The sequence below is a fragment of the Carassius auratus genome, unplaced genomic scaffold (assembly GCF_003368295.1).
Source record: "Carassius auratus strain Wakin unplaced genomic scaffold, ASM336829v1 scaf_tig00008552, whole genome shotgun sequence".
Lineage (NCBI taxonomy): Eukaryota > Metazoa > Chordata > Actinopteri > Cypriniformes > Cyprinidae > Carassius > Carassius auratus.
The window spans coordinates 1-22,919 of record NW_020523955.1 but is presented as its reverse complement, the minus strand read 5'-3'; the positions used below and the strand labels follow the sequence as shown (position 1 = coordinate 22,919).

At 38.8% G+C, this 22,919-nt stretch overlaps 2 protein-coding genes across 3 annotated transcripts; one reads left to right on the top strand and one right to left on the bottom strand.

Moving 5' to 3' along the window:
- Nucleotides 1-4,365: 4,365 nt before the first annotated feature.
- Nucleotides 4,366-16,602, bottom strand: LOC113072142 (coiled-coil domain-containing protein 57). 2 transcript variants are annotated; one of them, XM_026245267.1, is made up of 20 exons: nucleotides 16,346-16,602; nucleotides 15,764-16,222; nucleotides 15,553-15,661; nucleotides 14,567-14,668; nucleotides 13,979-14,136; nucleotides 13,821-13,895; nucleotides 13,520-13,720; nucleotides 12,898-13,056; nucleotides 11,901-12,063; nucleotides 11,540-11,662; nucleotides 10,487-10,658; nucleotides 9,973-10,164; nucleotides 9,736-9,836; nucleotides 9,430-9,630; nucleotides 9,244-9,300; nucleotides 8,631-8,853; nucleotides 7,823-7,968; nucleotides 7,421-7,549; nucleotides 6,787-6,970; nucleotides 4,368-5,273 (listed from the first exon to the last, which is right to left on the bottom strand). In XM_026245267.1, the coding sequence occupies exons 2-20, from the start codon at nucleotides 16,159-16,161 to the stop codon at nucleotides 5,083-5,085; spliced, it is 3,084 nt and encodes a 1,027-aa protein (XP_026101052.1). In that variant the 5' UTR covers nucleotides 16,162-16,222; nucleotides 16,346-16,602; the 3' UTR covers nucleotides 4,368-5,082. The 2 variants fall into 2 exon arrangements, with proteins under 2 accessions (XP_026101051.1, XP_026101052.1); XM_026245266.1 differs by lacking the exon at nucleotides 16,346-16,602 and having other exon boundaries at nucleotides 4,366-5,273; nucleotides 15,764-16,161.
- Nucleotides 16,603-20,796: 4,194 nt separating this feature from the next.
- Nucleotides 20,797-22,913, top strand: LOC113072141 (monocarboxylate transporter 4-like; the record flags this gene model as incomplete). The annotated part of the gene is given in 7 exon segments (XM_026245265.1): nucleotides 20,797-20,812; nucleotides 20,946-21,025; nucleotides 21,027-21,138; nucleotides 21,315-21,458; nucleotides 21,541-21,972; nucleotides 21,975-22,310; nucleotides 22,717-22,913. Coding segments are annotated over 7 exon segments (1,317 nt in total), but the record flags the coding sequence as incomplete, so codon positions are not given.
- Between the last annotated feature and the right edge of the window lie 6 nt (nucleotides 22,914-22,919).

Here is a 22,919-nt window from a genome sequence, read left to right as displayed (position 1 = left end):
CTGTATGATTAAAAGAAAATTAAAAAACTGTCAGACATCTCATCTCACTCTGTCCCTCTGTTTGAGGAATGTATGTGTGCTGACTGAGTGTGTGTGTGTGTGTGTGTGTGTGAGTGTGAGTGGGGGATGGGCATGAGCTGAGTGGCAGACAGACAGGGAGAGAGAGAGGGACTTAAACATCTCTTTAATCACCAGAAAAAAAAATATTATTTTAAATTGTTTTTGTTGTTGTTGTTGTTGCTAATTGTGCTGTTTTCATTACAGCTTAAGAAATATCTTAGGCCTTATCCTTTTCTGACAGTTTCAGTGATTAAAAAAAAATTCTAAAAATACTTATTTGTGCTGCAAATAATAATTTTAGTCCCACTTTATATTAGGTGGCCTTAACTACTATGTACTTACATAAAAAATAAGTACAATGTACTTATTGTGTTCATATTGTATTTTAAAACACTTTTGCTGCTATTGAGGTGGGATAGGGGTAAGGTTAGGGAGAGGGTTGGAGGTATGGGTAAGTTTAAGGGTGGGTTAAGGTGTAAAGTATGGGTCAACAGTGTATTTATAAATGCAATTACAGAAATTAAATACAGATGTAATTACATGTAGTTTTTTGTACAATGTAAAAACATGTATGTACACAATAAGTACATTGTACTAAATTATTAATTAAAATGTAAGTACATAGTAGTTAAGGCCACTTAATATAAAGTGGGTCCATAATTTCAAACTCATTTGATACTGACCTCTGACACCCTGTGATTGACATTAATCTGAATTTATATAATCTCATGGATGTAACAGTAAAACTGTTCAGCTCACAGATGACGACCAAGCTGTGATGCAAGCAGAACTATTTCACAAATGCTTATAGGTCAATAAATTTATAACAAAACACTTTTAATTACTTAAGGATTTGGTAACAAATTAAAATAATGTCTCATTTTTTAACATTAGTAAATGCATTGGTAGATACCTACAAAATACCTACCACAAAGTCTCTTGGTAGGAAATCCGAATCCCAACAGGAAGTCGGTTATTTAGAATTTTCTCTGCAAAATTGGCGTTGTTTTTGCCATTTTCAGGGGATGTACTTTAACAAACTCCTCCTAGAGATTTATTCAGATCACCACCAAACTTGGTCAGTTAAATCTAAAGGCCTTTGCGATGTTAAATTGCGAAGATCTTGAGGTTTCGTTAAAGGGCGTGTCCATGGCGACCTGACAGATTTCGATGTTTCGCCATGAAAAAGGAAGTTGCTGTAACTCAGACATACAATGTCCAATCTGCCCCAAACTTCACATGTTAGTTAAGACTTCTGCCCTTAAGAGAGCTACATGCCCATATTCAGTTATAGTCATAGCGCCACCTGCTGGCAACAGGAAGTGAAATGTTTTACGCTGCGACAAACTACTCCTAGAAATCTTTTGACATTAATGTATTTTTTGTGGTCAGTCTAATCTTAAGGCCTGAGCAATGTTAAATTGTGGAGATCTTGAGTTTTTGTTAAAGGGCGTGTCCATGGCGCCATGACAAAATTTGACGTCTCGCCACAGCAAGAGAAGTTGTTGTAACTGAGGCATAAAATGTTCAATCTTCCCCAAACTTCACATGTTCGATAAGAGTCCTGCCCTGAACACATCTGAAGGCCAATATTCCATTATAATGATAGCGCCACCTGCTGGCAACAGGAAGATTGGCACATATATGGAATAAACATTGATATATTCTACTTATATTTATGAGTTTAAACGCATATTTCTCACCGTTCACCTATTAACTAAAGCCACTCGCTGCCGGTGAGCCCGGGTGCGAGGGCCCGTTCATCGCTGCTTGCAGCTTTAATTATTATTATTCTTCTTCTTCTTCTTCTTCTCCCGAATGAATCGCATTTTTGAGGGCTTTAACATGCTCAAAAAGTCATGAAACTTTGCACACTCGTCAAACCTGGTGAAAATTTTCGTCTGATATAGGATTCAGAAGAGGGTGTGGCAAAATGGCTCGACAGCGCCACCTATACCAAGAAAATCAACAGCCTTCCAGCTATGTTTCACGTACATGCACGAAAATTGGCACACATATGTAACACACCAATACCTACAAAAAAGACTCTTGGAGCGAAATTCTAAACCCAACAGGAAGTCGGTTATTTTTAATATTATGAGCATATTTTGTGTAATTTTGGTCATTTCCATGTGTTGTATTTTAACGAACTCCTCCTAGAGAGTTCTTCAAATCAACACCAAATTTGGTATGCCTAATCTAAAGGCCTTTGCGATGTTAAATTGCGAAGATCCTGACTTTTCGTTGAAGGGCGTGTCCGTGGCGGCCTGGCGAATTTCGATGATTCGCCATGAAAAATGAAGTTGCTATAACTCACACATACAATGACCAATCTGCCCCAAACTTCACATGTTTGATGAGACTCCGAACCTGAACAGATTGACATGCCCATATTCAGTTATAGTCATAGCGCCACCTATTGGCAACAGGAAGTGACATATTTTACGCTGCGACAAACTACTCCTAGAAATTTTATGACATCAATGTCTTTTTTGTGGTCAGTCTAATCTAAAGGCCTGTGCGATGTTCAGTTGTGAAGATCTTGAGTTTTCGTTAAAAGGCTTGTTCATGGCGCCGCGACGAAGTTCGATGTCTCGCCATGCGAATAAAAGATGTTATAACTCAGGCATAAGATGTCCGATCTTCCCCAAACTTCACATGTGTGATAAGAGTCCTGGCCTGAACAGATCTTCAGGCCAATATTCCACCGGGTGTGGCAGAATGGCTCTATAGCGCCACCTATACACTTTCAACGGAGTGCGCCTCGAGCTATGTTTCACGTACATGTACAAAAATTGGTACACACATGTAACACTCCAATACCTACAAAAAAGTCTCTTGGTACGAAATCCGGATCCCAACAGGAAGTCGGTTTTTTTTGAATTTTCCCTTCAAAATTTCTGTTGTTTTTGCCATTTTCAGGGGTTGTACTTTAACGAACTCCTCCTAGACATTTATTCAGATCAACACCAAACTTGGTCAGTGTAATCTAAAGCCCTTTGCGATAATAAATTGCGAAGGACTTGAGGTTTCGTTAAAGGGCGGGTCCATGGCGGCCTGACAAATTTCGATGTTTCGCCATGAAAAAGGAAGTTGCTGTAACTCAGACATACAATGTCCAATCTGCCCCAAACTTCACATGTTGGATAAGACTCTTGACCTGAACAGATCTACATGCCAATATTCAGTTATAGTCATAGCGCCACCTATTGGCAACAGGAAGTTACATATTTTACACTGCGACAAACTACTCCTTGAAATTTTATGACATCAATGTCTTTTTTGTGGTCAGTCTAATCTAAAGACCTGTGTGATGTTTAGTTGTGAAGATCTTGAGTTTTTGTTAAAAGGTGTGTCCATGGCGCCGTGATGAAGTTCAATGTCTCGCCATGGGAATAAAAGATGTTATAACTCAGGCATAAAATGTCCGATCTTGCCCAAACTTCACTTGTGTGATAAGGGTCCTGGCCTGGACAGATCTGAAGGCCAATATTCCATCGAGTGTGGCAAAATGGCTCAATAGCGCCACCTATACACTTTCAACGGAGTGCGTATACACTTTAAACGGAGTGCGCCTTGAGCTATGTTTCACCTACATGTACAAAAATCGGTACACACATGTAACACACCAATATCTACGAAAAAGTATCTTGGTACGAAGTCCGAATCCCAACAGGAAGTCAGTTATTTGGAATTTTCTATGCAAAATTAGTGTTGTTTTGGCCATTTTCAGGGGTTGTACTTTAACGAACTCCTCCTAGATATTTATTCAGATCAACACCAAACTTGGTCAGTGTAATCTAAAGCCTTTTGCGATCTTAAATTGCGAAGATCTTGAGGTTTCGTTAAAGGGCGTGTCCATGGCGGCCTGACAAATTTCATTGTTTCGCCATGAAATAGGATGTTGTTGTAACTCAGGCATAAAATGTCCAATCCTCCCCAAACCTCACATGTTCGATAAAAGTCCTGCCCTGAACACATCTGAAGGCCAATATTCCATTATAATGATAGCGCCACCTGCTGGCAACAGGAAGATTGGCACATATATGGAATAAACATTGATATATTCTACTTATATTTATGAGTTTAAACGCATATTTCTCACCGTTCACCTATTAACTAAAGCCACTCGCTGCCGGTGAGCCCGGGTGCGAGGGCCCGTTCATCGCTGCTTGCAGCTTTAATTTTATTTTATTTCTTTAAGCATTATACCAACATTTTTATTTATTTTAAGAATTTCAACCATTTTACAACGTTTAAACATATTTCCCTATACATGTGCATTGTAGAAAGGTATTCAAGTGATTTTACATATAAATAGCATTTTAATAGAATTTTGAATAACCTGAGATAACCAATGTGGTTTTTGTTGCATAACACAGAAGAGTCACATTAATGCACCATTTGGCTTTATTATGTCCATTATGCACACTGTAAATTTGGTGTGAAAAATACTGAGTTTCCATTCTTTATATTGATGTTCGTCTAACTGCTGGTTAGATGCAGAAGTGGCAGCACACAGATTGTGTTTTACCGGGTGTCTGTTGGCGGCGCTGTGGAGCTCCGGAGACACGTGAGAGACAGCACATTACATTTTGACGGTTAACAGGGGAAAAAAAAGCCTCACCAATCAGTGAGCGGAGGTGTGTAGAACCATTCAGTCAGAATTAATGCAAGGCTGTTGCTAGGAGATAGGGTGATGTCAGGACAATGCAGTGGGAGGAGTGGAATCCTGATGTTAATCATAACTGGAATTCATTAATAAATTGAAACTACATTATCTGTACACAAGATCACATTTTGCTGGATCTGGATTGTTTTTTCTTATCATCATTAGGTGCTTCTTCTTTTTATTAAAAGACTCACATGCCTATTGGTCATATTATGCAATCATTTATTAAAACATTTACAAAGGTACAAATATAAAAAAAATGTCATGATGCAAAAATGAAAAAATAATAATGCAGCACTTAAATGAGACGGTTCTTTAAATGGATTGACCCAAATTTATATATATTTTTTTCAGTCTTTGATGTTGTAATTCCGAATCTTGCTCTTATTTCCAGCAGGACGTGTCTGTTTAGCAGATGCTAATGTTGTCGGATTTTGTTTCTTCTTTTCCTGGAGTGATGCTTTTGTGCCCCCGACACTGACCGGAGCAGCAGGAGGCTGATTCATATCTGGGAGTCCTCCGTTTGCTTTTGCCATTCTACCTGAGAGCACAGTATGATAAGGGGTTAAATCTTTAATTTTACAACTGTAAAAATGAGCTGGTTTGATCCATGAAGCCAGTCATTACTTCAATCTTGAGAAAAGCACTCGAAAGAAGAGTGTTTCAGTAAAAAGACAGTATGTAAATGGGAAAATTACATGACTTTGTACAGACTAGATAAACATATTTTTTATATAATAAACAATGCCTTAATTCAGAAACTTAAGATTTCCTAAATGTCTTTTTGATATTTTTGGTAATGCCTAAAGTCAATGAACCTTTTTGATACTTTTGCACTGATTGGTAGTGCTTAAAGTAAAAAAAAAAAAAAAAAAAAAAAAAAAAACCAAAACACTAAGATTATTTAGACCTTTTTAAGAAAAGTATTGCTTGAAAAAAAAAAAAATAACATTAATACATTTAATGATTAAACCACTTGATTAAACTATCAAGATTGTTATAGTAGGAAATAGTAAATACCTTTTTTCAAGAACAAGTCGAATACAAGATTACATTTTTATGAACCTGTGTTTCACATGTGTTTCAAATTTAAATTCATTTTTTTAAAGGCTTCTCTTTCTAATCCTCTCAGATATCCTTATTTGCCATTGACCCAAATAGAGGTCAACAACACTTGTGATATCAGATATTAGCATCTTAAATCTTTCTGACAGTGGTTCAAAAATCAAAACTCTTTACTTCTGCATTTGACTGTTGCTGAAATGTTCTCTAAGTAAATATAATTTGATATTTGGACGAAATGATGTACTATGAAGCAACGCTGACACTGAACCTTCGGTTGCAAGATCATAGAGTTGCCACTGCAAGTACCTATTTCAGTGCCAAGGTTTTCATATGATGCAAATGTCTGTCCAGGTTACAGAGAAGTGAAAATCATGGTATATTTTTAGTCAACTGGACTTTGTTTTCGATTTATTGATGAAATTTGCCACCCCTCTAAATGGCTTCATCAGTTGTCTGATAAAACTGATGTACCACCATGTAGTGACTGCTGATAAAAACCACAATAGAGCCTATTATCCCTGAATAGACCATTCTCATTCAAAATCAGCCTATCAGGATGGATCTATGCCAGTATAAGACAAAGTCTGACTGGTTACAAAAATCAAATGGCTTTATTTTCTAATCAGCATTATGACCATAGATTGGGCAACTTTCATTTGGCATTAAGTCCAATCATGCTGCTCTGTCGTGAGTCCCTCAGTTCTCAAAGCTACTCTGATCTAATCTGATCCCTTGACAATTACACATGCAGAAGAACGTGTACACTACTCATTCAGCATGACTAAACAGTCACTAAATTATATTCAGTTTAGTAATGAGAGGACGACTACAGCAGAAGTTGCTCCTTCATGTTTTTATCTTACTAACTTGTATTTTTTATTGCAGTCAAATGTCTCATTATGGGAACATAGCAGGCCCAATACAACACTTCGGTTTAAATATAAATGGTCTGAAGATTGAAGTGGCTCATTTATGATTTTTCTGCTCACCTTTGTCCTCACTGTCACTTGTAGAAAACACAGAGGAACTCAAACCTTGATCCAACATCTTCCACACATTCTGTAGGGAATCATCAGTGGTTATGGATGACAACAGGAAGTGTGATGACCCGGGCAGTCGTACCGGAGCTTCAGATTGGTTCTGCGGAGGAGTGTTTTCTTTACTGCCCACAGACTTGAGGAAGGAACAGAGAAAAGGAACTCAAACACTGAAACAACTACAACAGACTCACACTGTTTATAACCAATAAAATTACATAGACAACTTTTCAAAAATTTGGGGCCAGCTAGATTATGCTCACCAAGGCCACATATATTAAACAAAAACACGTACAGTGAAAAATGTAATATTGTGCAGCCTTCAGTGTCATGGTTCTCCAGAAATCATTCAAATATGCTGATTTGGTGCTCAAAAAGCCTTACTTACTATTATCAATGTTGAAAACAGTTGTGCGGTTTAATATTTTGGGGAAAACTTTGAAACAGACATTTATGTAACATTATAAATCTCGCTTTTGACCAAATTAACACATCCCTGTCAAATATAAGTATAACAGTAGTGTATGTGTATGATATGTTATAATATAAAAAATATATTTATGGGCTGGTGAAGATGTCATAGTACCTGGACTCTGATTGGAGGCTCCCATGGGTTGGCGGGTCTGCGTTTGTCTGAACTCTCGCTCTCTGAGAATTGGGGACGGACTATAATTGCCATTTTCTTATTCTGATCTCTTTGTGCATATTGTAGCTCCTAGAATTAGAATAAATACGAATGTATTTCAATGTCATGCTTGTGTGATTATTATCAACCATGCATTTTCATACATCTGACAAAAGGAGTGATCGCTGGCTTTTGCCACACTCCACTGACCTTGACAAAGAATAACATTGCATAAAAGCAGTCTAAATTTTCACATCAGTACATATACAGAGGCCAAACTGATTAATATGATGAAATGTATTCTCTGTATCAATACCGAGAGCACGCTTTGATTGAACAACGTCTCTCACATGTAGGAGTCACCTGAGTGGTTAGCTGGTACTGTAACTGTTCCAGGGTAGATAAGCGGCTCTTTGGATGCACCCCATGCTCGGACGGAGAGGGTTCTTTTTCCACCAGACTTTGCTCTGGATCATTTGGTTTGAGTGTGAACTTTGAGTGCCGTGGAACTAAGAAAAAAAATATATATCAGAAATTTCTAGCATATTTCACTAATGATTACAAAGAAACAACAAGAAACACATTGAATTATACATTAAGCAGGAAAACTGAAATAGTATTTTCTTGTAAAACATGCTTGAATAATTTAGTTTTATTTACAACGTAGCTTTAGAGGGCAATTTCACATAAATGTGATTGTTTGCATTCCTGATGTCCATTTAAGACAATTCCCAATAACTTAAATGTCAATTTTGTCTGTAAATGCCCAGGAAATATCAAACTGAGGATTTAGCAAGTAAAACTACTTTGATGCGCTGATATTCAGCAATGATTTGCCAGAAAATTACTTCTCAATGAGTAGTATAACTGATACGAATCAAGACAGAACACACAAAGCACGGAGAATTTCCGGGACAAATAAGCATTAAAATCTCTATTGAGAATCAATCCTTAGTAAAAACATGGATTTGTCCATTGTGATGGGCATCAGCATAACAATGAGTGGTGAATTATGCTTGTTATCCACATGTGCCCACCCACAAAATAACAGAAGAGAGTTCTTTATATCCCTCTTGAGCCAGAGATAATTCCTTATATAATGCAAAACATTTGGAAATCTAGATGAATATACTTCTGAAACCAATGATTACGCTTCAAAAGCAACACCAACCCTCCAGTCCTGCTTCTATCAGCTGCGCCCGGAGCCTGTTGCCCATTTCAATGAGTTGCCGTTTGTCCTGACTGAGGCTGGAGATCAAGCGTGCAGCCTGTTTGAGCTTTGACTGAAGAGTAGGAGCATCACCCACGGCGCCCCCTCTGGCTGAACTCTGCAGCAGCAGCAGTTGCTGTCTCATGGACAAGTTCTCCTCCTGAAGCTGCTTTACCATCTCACTCTTGAATACCAGAAATACATTCTTGTTTAGGCAACCATAAAACATACTTCTGATATAAGACAATTCTTGTCAGTAATACATCATATAACCACAAGAATGACACATAATACACATTATCAACTTTGCTCATAAACATAATTTAGGAGATATACTGTTTGGCCAGCAGTCCTAACTGCTGATACAGCTTCTGCTTAAATTTGTTCATAATTCTGCCATGACTTTGCACCACAAAAAACAAAATTCTATTAGCTCTCAAACAGTTGGGGATGAATTTAGAAATTTCTACAAGTGGGTAAAATTAATAATGTTTCTTATTAACTGTACTACAAAATATTTTTATGTGTGCATTATATTATATTATATTATATTATATTATATGTAGTGCTGTACCTGGTTAAGGACAATGGGCTCTCTCCTGCTTGCAAGGTCAACCTTTAGTGCTGACACCTGACCACAAATACATAGCAGTTTAATAAAGATAAATTTAATTCAGAAAAAAGACAGAAAGATCACGTCTTTTTTTGTACTAATTAAAAATAATTATTTAAAGTTAAATTCTATATACTTAAAACTTGCCTGGTTGCCAAGTGCAACAGTCTCTAGGTTGTGGAGCAAACTGCCTTTTTGGTACTCTTCTGCCTCCCGTCTCACTTCATTTAACTCCAGCTCAGTAGCTGCCACTCTTTGCTTAAGTCTCGCTTCTTCGGCTGCTGCTGCCCTCTTGTGATTGGCCAGCTCCAGACGTAAGCTCTCATTCTCCATGTGTTTTGAGTGACACTGGAGAAATATAATCATATATACAGTATATATTAAATATAGCCAACTTTCTCTGTAATGGCCTTCTAATTATAAGATGCCTGGGCAATGGACTGAAATCATTACCTGCTGGGTAAGCTGTTCCACAGCAGACTCCAAATGAGCCAGCCTCACTTCCTGTCTCTTTAGAGCAGCGGCATTGGCTACTTTCTCCACTCTCAGCCCACCTGCAAACACTCTCCTTTAGAACACTGCGCTCTTAACAAAATCTCACTTCATCTCTTCTCCAGTGATGCACAGAAAACAAGTTTTTAACCAATCCACAATATACACAAAAAGTTTGTGCTGATATTTTTTAATTACCTATGGTCTCATTAAGTGATCTAATGTGGTTTTGAAGGTAAGCATTGTCAGGGGAAACAGGGAATGCAAGGGCAGGAATGCTGGGAGTATTGACAATCTTGGAAGACTCCTCTAACCGCTCCTCCAGATCACGACATTTGGCCTTTAGCTCCTGGATCTCTTTCTCCAGAGCCTGACTGTAGTCTGTAGTCCCTGAAATAGACAAATTACTGTCATACAACTGGGTGGAGATTAAATGTTCCGACACAAATGCAAGTGATATACTTCATGCACTACTTACAGTATCCTTCACAGGATACTACTTTGTAAGTGCATTACAGTACTGTGATTAAGAAGTGAACAAGAAGACAGACCTAAATATTCTGTTGTATTTAAACAAAAATATTCTTTTAAATTCCTAATTCTTATGAATATTGCCCAACAAGTAGGGGAATAAATTTAGACATTTCTGAAAGTGGTTCACTTCAAACTTCAAATCAAATTGTTTCCTTATTGGTCTGGAGACCCCTATTACCTGCAGTGCTGGGTCCTGGATTTGTGGTCTGACTCTGAGCTATAGGCATCTGCTGGATCAGGTTCTCCATATCTTTCCTCATTTCAGCCACCACTGCTCTGAGAGTGCTGTTCTGCTGCTGGAGTCTCCTGATCTCTTCTGATGGGAAACTGCCGCTGTCTACCGCAGATGCCTGAAGATGCAGTTCACATTGTTTTATGTTATGTAAGATGTTAATGAAACAATAAAATGTTGGTATAAGCCAATTAGCAACCACTAGGTGGAGGTGGGAGATTGTGAGACTAATTTTCAATCAGTCAACAAGCTATTACAGGACTGAACACACACCACAAACATAATAATGCGTGCACTAAAAAGACATGTTTTACTTTACGGTCAGACTCTGGTCGCCAGAAAAAAGGGCAGCTGGCAATTTAAAGTGCTGATACATAAGACAATACATACGAAGCTGAATGTATGGAAACGTGGTGTTATGGGTAATAACCTTTCCTTGCACATAATGTCCAGGGATATAGTGAACTTTCACAGGAACATTCTGTGAGTGGCCAAGCATCTTCGGTCAATATACTATTTAAAGTCTCTTAAATTACCTACCAAATGGCTGACAGGGCAGATACGTACAGCTAAATGTGACATATAACTTCAGAATAGCTGTAATAGGATTGCACCTAGTGGATACGATCTATAGTTCTGTTTAATGAATAGATGAGCAGACCTTAGATTAAATAAATGCTGTGGATGTTGACACGGGCTGCTGTTTTATATAAATAGTAATTTAAGCTACATTTTCTAAGCAACTACACAGACAATCCTCCAGAGGCGAGTTAGAGTCAGATGATTTGCTTCATATGCTGTGTGACTTCTACTCTTCAGACACTTTGGCATTAAACCCAGAGAACTGCTGGATGAGACACCCACCAGATCTTTAGCTGTCATCACACCACATGTGTGTTTTTTTAAATTATCCAAGTACTTTCTAAATGGTAATGGTTCCTTCACAGTATTATATATCAGTCTGAATGGTGTAACAGAGAAAGCTGTGTGTGGTCTAACCTGAATTCCAGTTAGTGCTGGTTTGGTTCCACGTAGCGCCTGATCTCGCTCTACAGTGACACTTTTCAGCAGTGTCACCGTCTCCTGTAATTCTCTTTCCTTCTCTCTCAGCTCAGCAGTTATCTTAGAGCAGATACCAAAATGTAAAACATAACTTCCTTACAGAGACCAGCCTTATGAACAGAATCAGGTCCAGAAACACTACCTGTTTACAAAATATAGGTCACAAATATAGGACATAGAATATATCTGAACAAACTTCAGAATATGTTAAAATTGTCTTTCTTCTTGAAATTATTTAATTTGAATATTTATTCTGAATACTATTGTATTTTATGTGTCTGACTGTGCATCAGCTCACCTGGTCTCTGGCCTGTGTAAGGCTTTGGATGAGTTCCTCACTTCTCAGGTAGTGCTCAGAACGCACCTCCTCACAACGCCTCTCCCAGTCCAACTCCAGCTGAACTCTCTTCTGCTCCAGTGCCTGCTCTCTCTGCAGACCACTAGACACCTGCTGCTTATACCTGACAGATATACAATGCATCTGAAGGACTGCTTTTAAAAAAAAAAAGTAAATGTAAAGCAAATGTGGCTATAGCTCAACCTAAACTGGCAAATTCACATACTTAGGGATGCGCAATATATTAGTTACTGGGCAATATTATGTTGTGGTCAAATTATGTTGGAAAGATCATATTTAGGAGATGAATGCACACAAAAGGCATTGCATAAAGAACACTGAATGTTCAGAGTTTCTTAGACCCGAATTTCCCAGTTGGGGCATGTCAGTGAGTAAACATGTTGGATGCAATGGAATGCAGGATGTTCAATGGATGTTTAAAAATCTTCCTGATTTTTTTTTTTTTTGTGCATTACCATCTTGCTCCACTGAAATGACTTGAACACATTTAAATGTTATAATTCTGACTTCCCTGCGCATTTAATACAGGCTTTTCATGAATGTACTTGAATGTACCTTTTTAAATAAAAATATGTTTTATTTATTTACTGGTATCAGCTTATATTGGATATTTAATTGTGCATGCTCATTTAAACTACATTTACATTTACATTGACTTTTGCATTATCAAAACCTTACATAGAGTTAATATTTAAAAAACAAACACTAATAACTTAACACTGTTAAATGTAAGCTTACATTTATATGAATTTTATAGTCTACATTATAAATAAAATGCAATACAATTGTATTTTATTTGTAATTTTTTCAGTATTTTTATTAATTAATATATTGGTGCATCCCTGCTCTTACTTTTATTTCTCACAGTACAACACAGCTAATCAGTTTAAATGTTGTGTTAAAGGTATGCAATTATTATTCTCTTGTGACCTCTTACCTTTCTATATCCTCTTTACACCTTTCCAGCTCTGCTCTCACCTTGGCTTCTCTTTCCCCTACAGAAAGCAGCTCTGTATCCTTGGCAACATTTTCTTTGGAGACCTGTGTGATGTAAGTATCCCAGCCAGATCGGGTTGTTTCCAGCTGCGTTCGGAGCCTTCGGTATCAAATATAAGGGGTTCAAATTTAATGGGGATCTGGTTACAGCTGTGGTACCAAACACAAGTTAAGGCTCTCGATCGAGTAGATAAGTCTTATGGTAGTCTTACCATGTTGTCGGTCTTAATCTGTGCATATGAAATACATAGTTTATGAATGTTACATTATGAGCACAGAAAAATTAGGAGCACTTGTTACCTTGAGGTCTTGAATCTTAAACATGTTATATAATCCTAGTGCTCAGAAAGCCATTCGCAGGGACACCCACACATTTCCTCTCAATGTATTTACACTTATTTAGTCATCAGCAGGAGCTGCATAATGCATCTCCCATCCATTTACACAAACGGATCATTTAACATTTCATGAAAATGTACATCTTTATGCAATAAAGCTTAAGTATTTTTTGGCTAAGTATAAATAAACCAGAGAACATTTCTGCGGATAGCAATTTTGCGTACTCATGTATCTGCTGTTCTCTGTGATGAAGGTCATCCGTATGGCTCTTTTGTCTCCTCTCCTGCTCCAGGATCATCCTGTCCAGTTGAGCCTGCAATTCTGAGATTTTCCCCCTCTCCTCGTGGAGCTCCCTGGCATGAGCCTCTCTCATGAGACCCAACGCATCCTCTTTCTCCCGAGACCTTCGTTCCAGTTCTGTGTGTCTGAATACATCAAATTTCAAAACATCACAGAAAGACATGCTGACCTACCCAGAGTAATCTGAGTACAGAAAGGTTCATGACCTCAATGACCTCCACTTACTTCCTGTTGTAGGCTTCTTGCTCTTTTTTGTTAATGCTCTCCATTTGTTTTAGTTTGTCTTCAAGCTCTTTTATCCTGTAAAAAGGTAATAATGATCTTCATGATCTTTAAAATGAAAAAACAACAGCTTTTTAGTTAACACACACATAGCAGCTGACCTAGAGTCTTTCATTGCAGCGGTGTTCTTTATTTCCCAGTCTCTACGCCGGATCTCTTTTTGAGCCTGCTGGTGAAGTTCTTCAGAGGTCTGCAGGGCCTCGGTGGCCTGACTGTGAGCTTTGGCATGGACCTCCAGCTCTTTGCTCAATAGCTTTTCCTGAACAATAAAGATTAATAATAAACTAAAATTTTAAATGCAGATGATCATTCATACTATGGCAATAGAGTATGTGAACACCTGTGTGCTTCCTACCAGCTTCTACTCATCTGGGAAGGCTTTCCAAATTAAGCTGGAACCTGACTGTGGGAATGTGGCCCCATTCAGAAACAAGTATGAGTTCAGGCACTGGCATTTAGATAATGGGGCCTAGCTAGCTCACGGTCAGTATTCCAATCCATCATTCATGTGGGTTTCGTTTCATCAACATACAGTACTTTAGGTCATGTAGTCATGTGGTAAAGCGGTGGTTCTCAACCAAAATATAAATAAAAATACAAATTTGATTCAAGGTTGACAACCACTGGTCTAAACGGCCCTGACGTCTAACATAAAGATTATAATAGGTTTGATGTGGTATGGTTCTTACTTTGAGCTCATGTGAGAGGACCACACTGTTCATTTCATCCATCTTCAGATGGAACTCATGCTCCCGCTTCCTCATCTCACTGTCAAAATCTGCCATCATTTCCTGTTGTGGATTGCAATTTACAAGATTCACTGTAAGTGATACTGTTTAACCTAATAATGCAGGAAAAAACAAAAAAGATTGACCAAACCCTTATATGCCTATGCTTAAAAAACATTTAAATGTCAAAAGTCAAGCGACAACAACATTGAACAACAATAATCTATTTTCAAACTGACCTACAGCATAAATAGCTTTGATTCACTGACATTATCTGTGATCCTTCACGGCCTTATCATTTTACTTTACTGAGTGAGGTGAAGATTGCTTTAGCGGTTAGTTGACATAGCTCAACAACTAACAACTCCTGCCAGCTGGAATCCTTATAGGTCAGTAGGTTTACTTTAAATAACATGCAATGTCCTGGCACTAATCCCAGGACATCCACTTTGTGGATTAATTTTTTAGACCTGAAACAGCATAGTAACTGTAAATACCCAATACAAATACGATTTAAAGAGACTTCAATTTACAGGTTTGGACACAAAAGATGTTTAGTCAATTAATGAAATCAAAGTATTTTTTAATTCTGTGGATGTGTTATTAGTGTGATGCTGACACCCATGTGCAGACAGATGTTTTTGGCCATTGCATTGCATCTTGCAGTGTTGTTTTTAGCATCTTCTGCCATGAGAACTGTGCCATGTCTAGTTAAATACAGTCCAGCTTTTTAAAACATATGACCCCTGTGTTTTTGAACACAAAAAATGTGTCCTATAAATCTTTTTTTTTGTTGTTGTTGTTGCTTTTATTAGGATAGGTTCGTATGTAATGAAGTGGGAGAGAATTTGGGACGTCTGAAGCGCAACAGAACTATATGTCGACGTGATGCCCACAAGGCTATTGGCATGACATGTGAACTATAAATCTTGCAGTTTGCACCATACCTGTTTTTGAAGCGCCAGCTCACCATCAGATTCTCTTATTCGCCGCTGGAGATCCCGTCTAAGTGTTTCATTTTCCTCCCTGAGTTTTTGAATCTCACTTTCCATCATGCTAAAAAGACAGAACAAATGCCATCAAAAATTCCACAGAAACCTTATTTAGAAATCAGTGTGAATGACCAAATATAGATGTGCCTGAAAAACGAAGTCATACTTCTGAACTTTTTCCAGTTTGACTCTATGTTCGACTCCCCTCTTCTGATATTGCACTTCAATGTCCTCCTTCGCCCTCCTCTGCTCCTCCAGGGCATCTTGAAGTTTTGCTATCTCAATCCTCAGCTCACTGACCTCTTCCCGCCTGGCACCCTCTTCCGTCTGAGCGTGGGCTGCCAAGGCATCATAGCGCTCCAGCTCTTTGTCCCTCTCCTCCAAGACACGTAGATTATACTTGAAGTCCTCCCGCAAGCGGAGGAAACGATCTCTCTGGGTGGACAGCTCTGATGTGGCTTCATTTAAAGCAGTCTCCAGTTGTTGAATCCGCAAAGCCTGAAGCTCTTTCCATTCTCTTTCTTTACAAGCCAGCTGGGCCTCCAGGTCCACAGCTCCCTGCATGGTTACGACGCAGATGCTGAAAAACAGGGCACTGGAAAACTTGACATCCTGTTGAGCAAATCTGTAGACACAAGAAGCGATTATAAAATGTTTATCAGAACAAGTTTATAAGCAAACGTTAAAATGAAACCCTACTTTAAACGATTTCGACATAATTATTTAATTCAATAAAAACTTTATTTACCTTCATGTGTAACGTTATATCAGCCCAAACATTAACGATGAGGCAATTATTGTTCAATTGTATGTTATTGTCATAAGTACAGATGTCCGAAACTGTGTAAACGTAAAACTACACAGCAACTACTCCAGAAAGAAGTTGTTGAATATGTCTAAAATAGTTTAAAATGAACGTTTAAGTCAGCTAAGCTAACTAGCTAAAAAGCATAGCTTAAGCTCGGCTCAGCGCCACCACCGCAGCTTTCAGTGCTGCCATGGAAACCAAACACGTCTGCAGTAACTTCCGCTTCGACTCTGCCGGATGAATCTAGTTCTAGAATCTTTTTTTTTTTTTTTTTTTTTTTACAACTGAGAGTCATTTCCTTACTTTGAAAGCAGGAAATTATGCGTTCATTTTCTGACGAAGCTCTATTTCTGGCAGGACTATAATTTCCCGCTATAAAAGCATCACGCTTATCGTAAAGTTATAAAACGTTTCCGAGACTTTTGTTTGAAAAGAAAATAAGGAGTCATAAATAAGTAATGGAAACGTATTTGCTATTTTGTATTTTATTTCATTTTTGGTTAAGTTACCTATACTAAAATATACATTTCTCACAGAGTACGTTTTTTTGTATGTCATGTACATTGTGTACCTCCCTCCCAAAAGACAAGTTCAGACAGTTAGTATTTTTCCAAACCTGTGACACAACTTCTCCTGCGGCATACAAAACTAAAGTGACGTGAAGGGAAAGAAGACACCTGATTCACGTGGTTTCTACCTGCCTGCTGTCACGTTCTCAATTGTATCTGTAGCCTACTTAGTGTATAAATTATACATGTCTTATTGAGATCGATTCGGCAACTTCCCGAGGAAACAAAATGTACATCTTTTCAGTTTTTGTAATATCTACCGGTATGTTTTACACTCATTCACTACTCAGAACTCTCTACAAAACCAATAGCTGTCTATACATAATATAACAACAAACACTATCTAAAGAAATGTTCCGAGTTGTTGACCAATTAGCCGAGGAAGTGGCATCCGCCTGTTTTGCAACTCTTCAATTTAACCTGTTGTGTGCCACAACATGTGGGGGGAAATGCGAAATAATATTTCTGTTCAGCACCTAATGAGAAACAAGCTGATGCTTCATATATGGATTGAAGGTCCGTAAATCCCTTTAAATCCCATGAGCACATAGATTGAATAGGGATGAGAGAGAGAGGGACAGAGTGGTGGGGAAGCGCACGTAACGTTAGTGCCCTCGCTCGCGCTCATTGGCTGCACGTCAGTATGACTCGAGTGATTCACTGGTGGCAGAACACAGTCAGAGAGAAGCGGATCCCACTCAAAGCCTCTTCAAAGATGAGTGCCGTGCGAACGTGATGGTCCTGGTCCCAGGAGGGCATCATCAGTGAAATACCTTAATCGAAGAGCATCGTTAAGGTATGTATATGAGGATTGATTCCTTTAAATATGTCAACATGTGTTCAGAGAAGATGATTGGGTGACTGGATGCGGGATGCTGATGCCGATGGGCTGCTATGGAGACTGACTTATGAAAAGTAGCTAACAGGTCTCGGTTCAGGAACAGAAATACTATTATTTTGTCTATTTAAAAAATATAAACCGTGTTATAAAGACAAATATTTTGATAACTGTATATCGTGAATTATCCACATACCGATACAATTATATATTAGTCTGATATTTTCACAGCATGTAATATAATTGTTGAGTAGCTGTTGGTACAATAATGCTACAATTGTATAAGTGAGAAAATTGATACTTGAGGATGGTAGATATGTGGATTTATACTCATGTAGTGCAGCGCTTATAGGTGGAGGAGAGAGAGTATAAATGTCACGTTTAGCACGTAGACCAGAGAGCATCGTTGCATCAGATGCCCTTCGTGCAAATATTTAAAGACAGAATGACATATACATTCATGTAATTATGACGTTTAGAAATTTTAAATTGGTTTACAGATGAGTTACTGGGGACTTACAGGTACATTCCTGTAGCTACTTTTGTTCCTGCAGCTACTTTTGTTCCTGTAGCTAATTTGACATAATCATAATGATTACAAAATTTGTGTTACTTTTAAAAAAGGTTTTTATTTCATACCATCCCCCCTAAATTTGAGCCATATAGCATAGGGTCGGGTGATTTTGGTGAATGTGATATCACCAAGTACAACATGTTCCTGGATCAACATCCTTGTTCCAATCAACCAATCAGAATCAAGGATAAGTTTTCAAGGTTGGATGCTTCTACACCTTTGTTATTCACTTATCATTTCCCACTGACTTTAGGAATAAATTATGGGTAGGGTTTAAGGGTAGGGACTGGGTTAGGTCTATATTTTTGGACAGTCATGTCGATCCAGGATCAACAAAAGATGTTGATCCAGGACCATGTCTTACTTGCCAAAATCACAGTGACCCATGGTTTTGCAAAGTAAGACATGGTTCATGGATAAAAATTATTGTCCAAAAATATAGATCTGCCCCTACCCATAAATTAACCCTAAAATCAGAGGGAAATTAAAAACAAGGGTGTAGAAGCATCAACTGTGGTTGTAAGGCTGTAAACTTATCCCTCAAATCTGATTGGTTGATTGGAATGTTGTTCCTGGAACATGTTGCACTTGGTGAAATCACGTTCAGCATGGAGTATTGTAGGAGGAGGAAGGCCAGTGAAGGCTGTAATGTATAATGTTAATTGGCCTTAATTCCCTTTTCAGACTTATCCTTATCACTACATCTAATACCTTTATCAACTATTATCATAAAAAAATACAATAAAATTAGGACTGGTGTCACACACAGACCTATATAAAGGATTGATTAGATATTTGAAAATCACTGAAAAGAATACAATCATTAATCTTGTCGCTGCATTGCAACTGACAGATTAGAATCAGCCATTTTGCTAATTAGTATGGACTTGACAAGAAGCATCCATAATTAACAAAGAGTCAGTGCCAGCTGTGACCAGTTTCTGAGAAACAATTCAATGGCCTTTCTAAAATAAATTCTAACCCTACATAATTCCTCCTTAAGCAAACATAAATTAAATCCCAACCAAATTTGTTTAAATAAAAATCTACATAAGATGAGGGTACACACAAGACAAGCTACTCTTAACCTCATGGGAGGTGATTCTGGTTGTTGCAATCAGTACCAACATGGGGGAATTGTCAGAGTCTTAATTTAGGTTTGTAGTGTACAGAGGCGTGCCCCACAGCCCCCATCCCCCTCTTGCCCCTAAATGATGTAGATACGAGGGAGGTTCAGTTTTCAGGGACCTTTAGTAAGGTAGGTCATACATACATTGGTTGCATGCTAACCTAGTGCAGCTCTTCTACATCATAGTTCTTGATCTACTAATTTCCACATATATGTAAAAAAAAATAGAGCAAACTATTTTTTGTTTGCCATGCATGTCTCCATTAGTAAGTTTAAGTAACAGTGATACTTAAGTGTAACTTATTTTATTTATTGTACATGTATAGTACAACATACCACAGCTGGTATCCGTCTTGGTATCCAGATAAATAATTTCAGAGTTCACATTGATTTACAAAAGGACCAGGTTGTCTATTAGCTTTTTGTTTTAAAAGAGTATGTATGAGTATTCATTAATCAGTTTCTTAGTTTAATGAGTCATGGTAGTCTCTCTAGTTTAATGAGTCATGGTAGTACATGCCCTTTTACAAGGTCCAGTATAAGAAGGCTGGCCATTTTGTAATAGTTTGTATAGCAGAATGTGAAGATAATGTGGGCACATAATGTTAAGGTCATGTTGTGGTGTGTGTGTGGTATTTATTTATTTTTGGGTTAGAAATGATGCAAAAGATATCACAAGTAAGATGGATCAATGTTTTCAGGAAGTTGGTTGCCATCAACAGCTGTCTGACAGCTCCTCCTGTTGAGAGACCTTTGAAAGGGCACAGCAGTTCAAGCATTGCAATAGTAGGTTACAGAAGTGTTTGCTAATCCTGGTCCTGGAGCACCTCCCACATGACATGTTTCAGATTCCTTCAGCATTTAACACCCATGATTCTCATCAGGTCATTAGTTGAATGCTCATGACTGAATGCGGTGCGTCAGTAAGGGACTCAAAAAAAGTACAGTGCTGGCAGAGTTGCAGGATCAGGAAATGGGAAACTCTGGGTTAGAAGCCACCTAATTAACTCTGTGATCTAAAAAAAAAACGCTTGTGATGCTGGGTTTTTTAAAGTTGTAATTTGTTTTGATACTCTGTAGGGAGTATTACATTTAACATGTTGTACCTAGAATTACGAGAACAGCTTTTGGCAGGAACCTGAATGAGGAAGGGTGTGAATCAAGCGTGCCTGGCAAACCTTACAGATTTTGCTGTAGAGGGATATTCAGTAAACAAGCATGAATTTGGCTGTTCAGCATTATTTATCCATAAAGCTTTTGTCAATTAATATATTTAAAGTCATGTTGACCGAATCAGGTCAAGTACACTAACTTTCCTGTTGAATTAAGCACCATCAGTGACACTGGTTTTGTGATGCTGTTTGTTGCAGTTGAGACCTGACCAGTACAAAGCATCATGGGTGGAGCGGCTTTGTAGACACTGGTAACAGTGGGGTCAAGGCCACCTGATGGAGGATGGGGTTGGGCTGTCCTCTTCGGCTGCTTCGTCATTACAGGTTTCTCCTACGCCTTTCCCCAAAGCAGTCAGCGTCTTCTTCAAAGAGCTTATCCGGGAGTTTGGAGTGGGCTACAGTGACACGGCTTGGATCTCCTCTATACTTCTTGCGATGCTTTATGGCTCAGGTACAGATGTCCACTGACAGCAGGGAGACATGAAAATATTGTGTGGCTAAGTGGGTTTTCAAATTACAGGTCCACATGAAGGATCTATTTTGAAAGGACCGTATTATCATGCAATTCTTTTTTTTTTTTAATGGAAATCATGATTCTGCATGGTAACAGTAGTTTGCCTGTTGCAGGCCCTATATGCAGCATCTTAGTGAACCGTTTCGGGTGTCGCCCTGTGATGATGGTCGGGGGCCTTTTTGCCTCACTTGGTATGATTATGGCATCCTTTTCAACCAGTATCATCCACATCTATCTCAGCACAGGAGTCATAACCGGTGAGTACTGTTTTGTGTATACGTATGAAATTCTGGTGTACTTCTTTTCAATGCATTAACACCCTCAAACTATGTTCTCCAGGTTTGGGTCTTGCTTTGAACTTTCAGCCATCCCTCATCATGCTGAACAGATATTTCAGTGAGAAAAGGCCCTTGGCCAATGGGTTGGCTGCAGCTGGAAGTCCCGTGGCTCTGTGCTGTTTGTCTCCTCTTGGTCAGGTCCTTCAATATAACTATGGTTGGCGTGGAGGTTTCCTAATCCTTGGAGGGATTCTACTGAATTGCTGTGCATGTGGAGCCCTCATGAGGCCCTTGAAAGCACCCCAAAAAACAAGTGAGGTGGACGAAAAAGAGAAGGAATCCAAACCAAAGCCCAAACTTCTTGACTTCACTGTCTTTAAAGATCGTGGCTTTTTGATTTACACGGTGGCTGCAGCCATTATGGTGTTGGGTCTTTTTGTGCCTCCTGTGTTTGTGGTAAGCTATGCCAAGGAACTGGGCAATGAGGACACCAATCTGCTTTGCTGCTCACCATACTAGGGTTTATCGACATCTTCGCTAGGCCAACATGTGGTATCATTGCTGGGCTCAAGTGGGTTCGACCACGATGCGTTTACCTCTTCAGTTTCGCTATGCTCTTCAATGGCACCACTGATCTCCTCGGCTCCATGGCCAAAGACTATCCATCTCTCGTGGTGTTCTGCATCTTCTTCGGTATCTCCTATGGCATGGTTGGAGCCTTGCAGTTTGAAGTGTTGATGGCCATTGTGGGGACTGAGAAGTTCTCCAGTGCCATTGGCTTGGTGCTATTGGTTGAAGCCGTTGCTGTGTTGGTGGGACCACCTGGAGCAGGTCAGAGTCATTTATGTTCTGTAGTGTCTGTGCTATTAAAGAAAAGTCATAAGATAAGCAACGAATCAACTGAAACATACATTTACATGACCAAAGTATCTCCTCTAGTCTTTTAGATTACCTACCAATGAAAACCACATTCTCTTTGCAAATGGTCAAAAATGCAGGTGGCCCTTTATGTACCTTACAAGAACCCTTTGTTTAGTGTTGGAAGGGCCTAATATTTGTACAATACCATATGTTTTGGATTGTTTAGACCTCCAACACAACAAATGGATGTTATAGTTGTACCAACAATGACAGCTTCCGCTCATGGGTCATTGACGTGTGACCAGTCAGGGTTGCCGCCACAATTGGCCAATCCACGTGGGTAGGTTTATCATGCTTCTCTTGTTTCATTTCACAGGTCGTCTTCTGGATGCCACAAAGAATTACATGTTCGTCTTTCTGCTGGCTGGGTGTGAGGTGATCCTCTCGGCTCTTGTGCTCGCCATTTGTAACATGCTCTTCATCAAAAGGAAGCCCCAACAGCCTGACCCTCCAGCAAAGATGGAGATGGCCATTAACGAGACCGAGATGGAGGAGCTCAACAAAGCACCAAAGGACAAC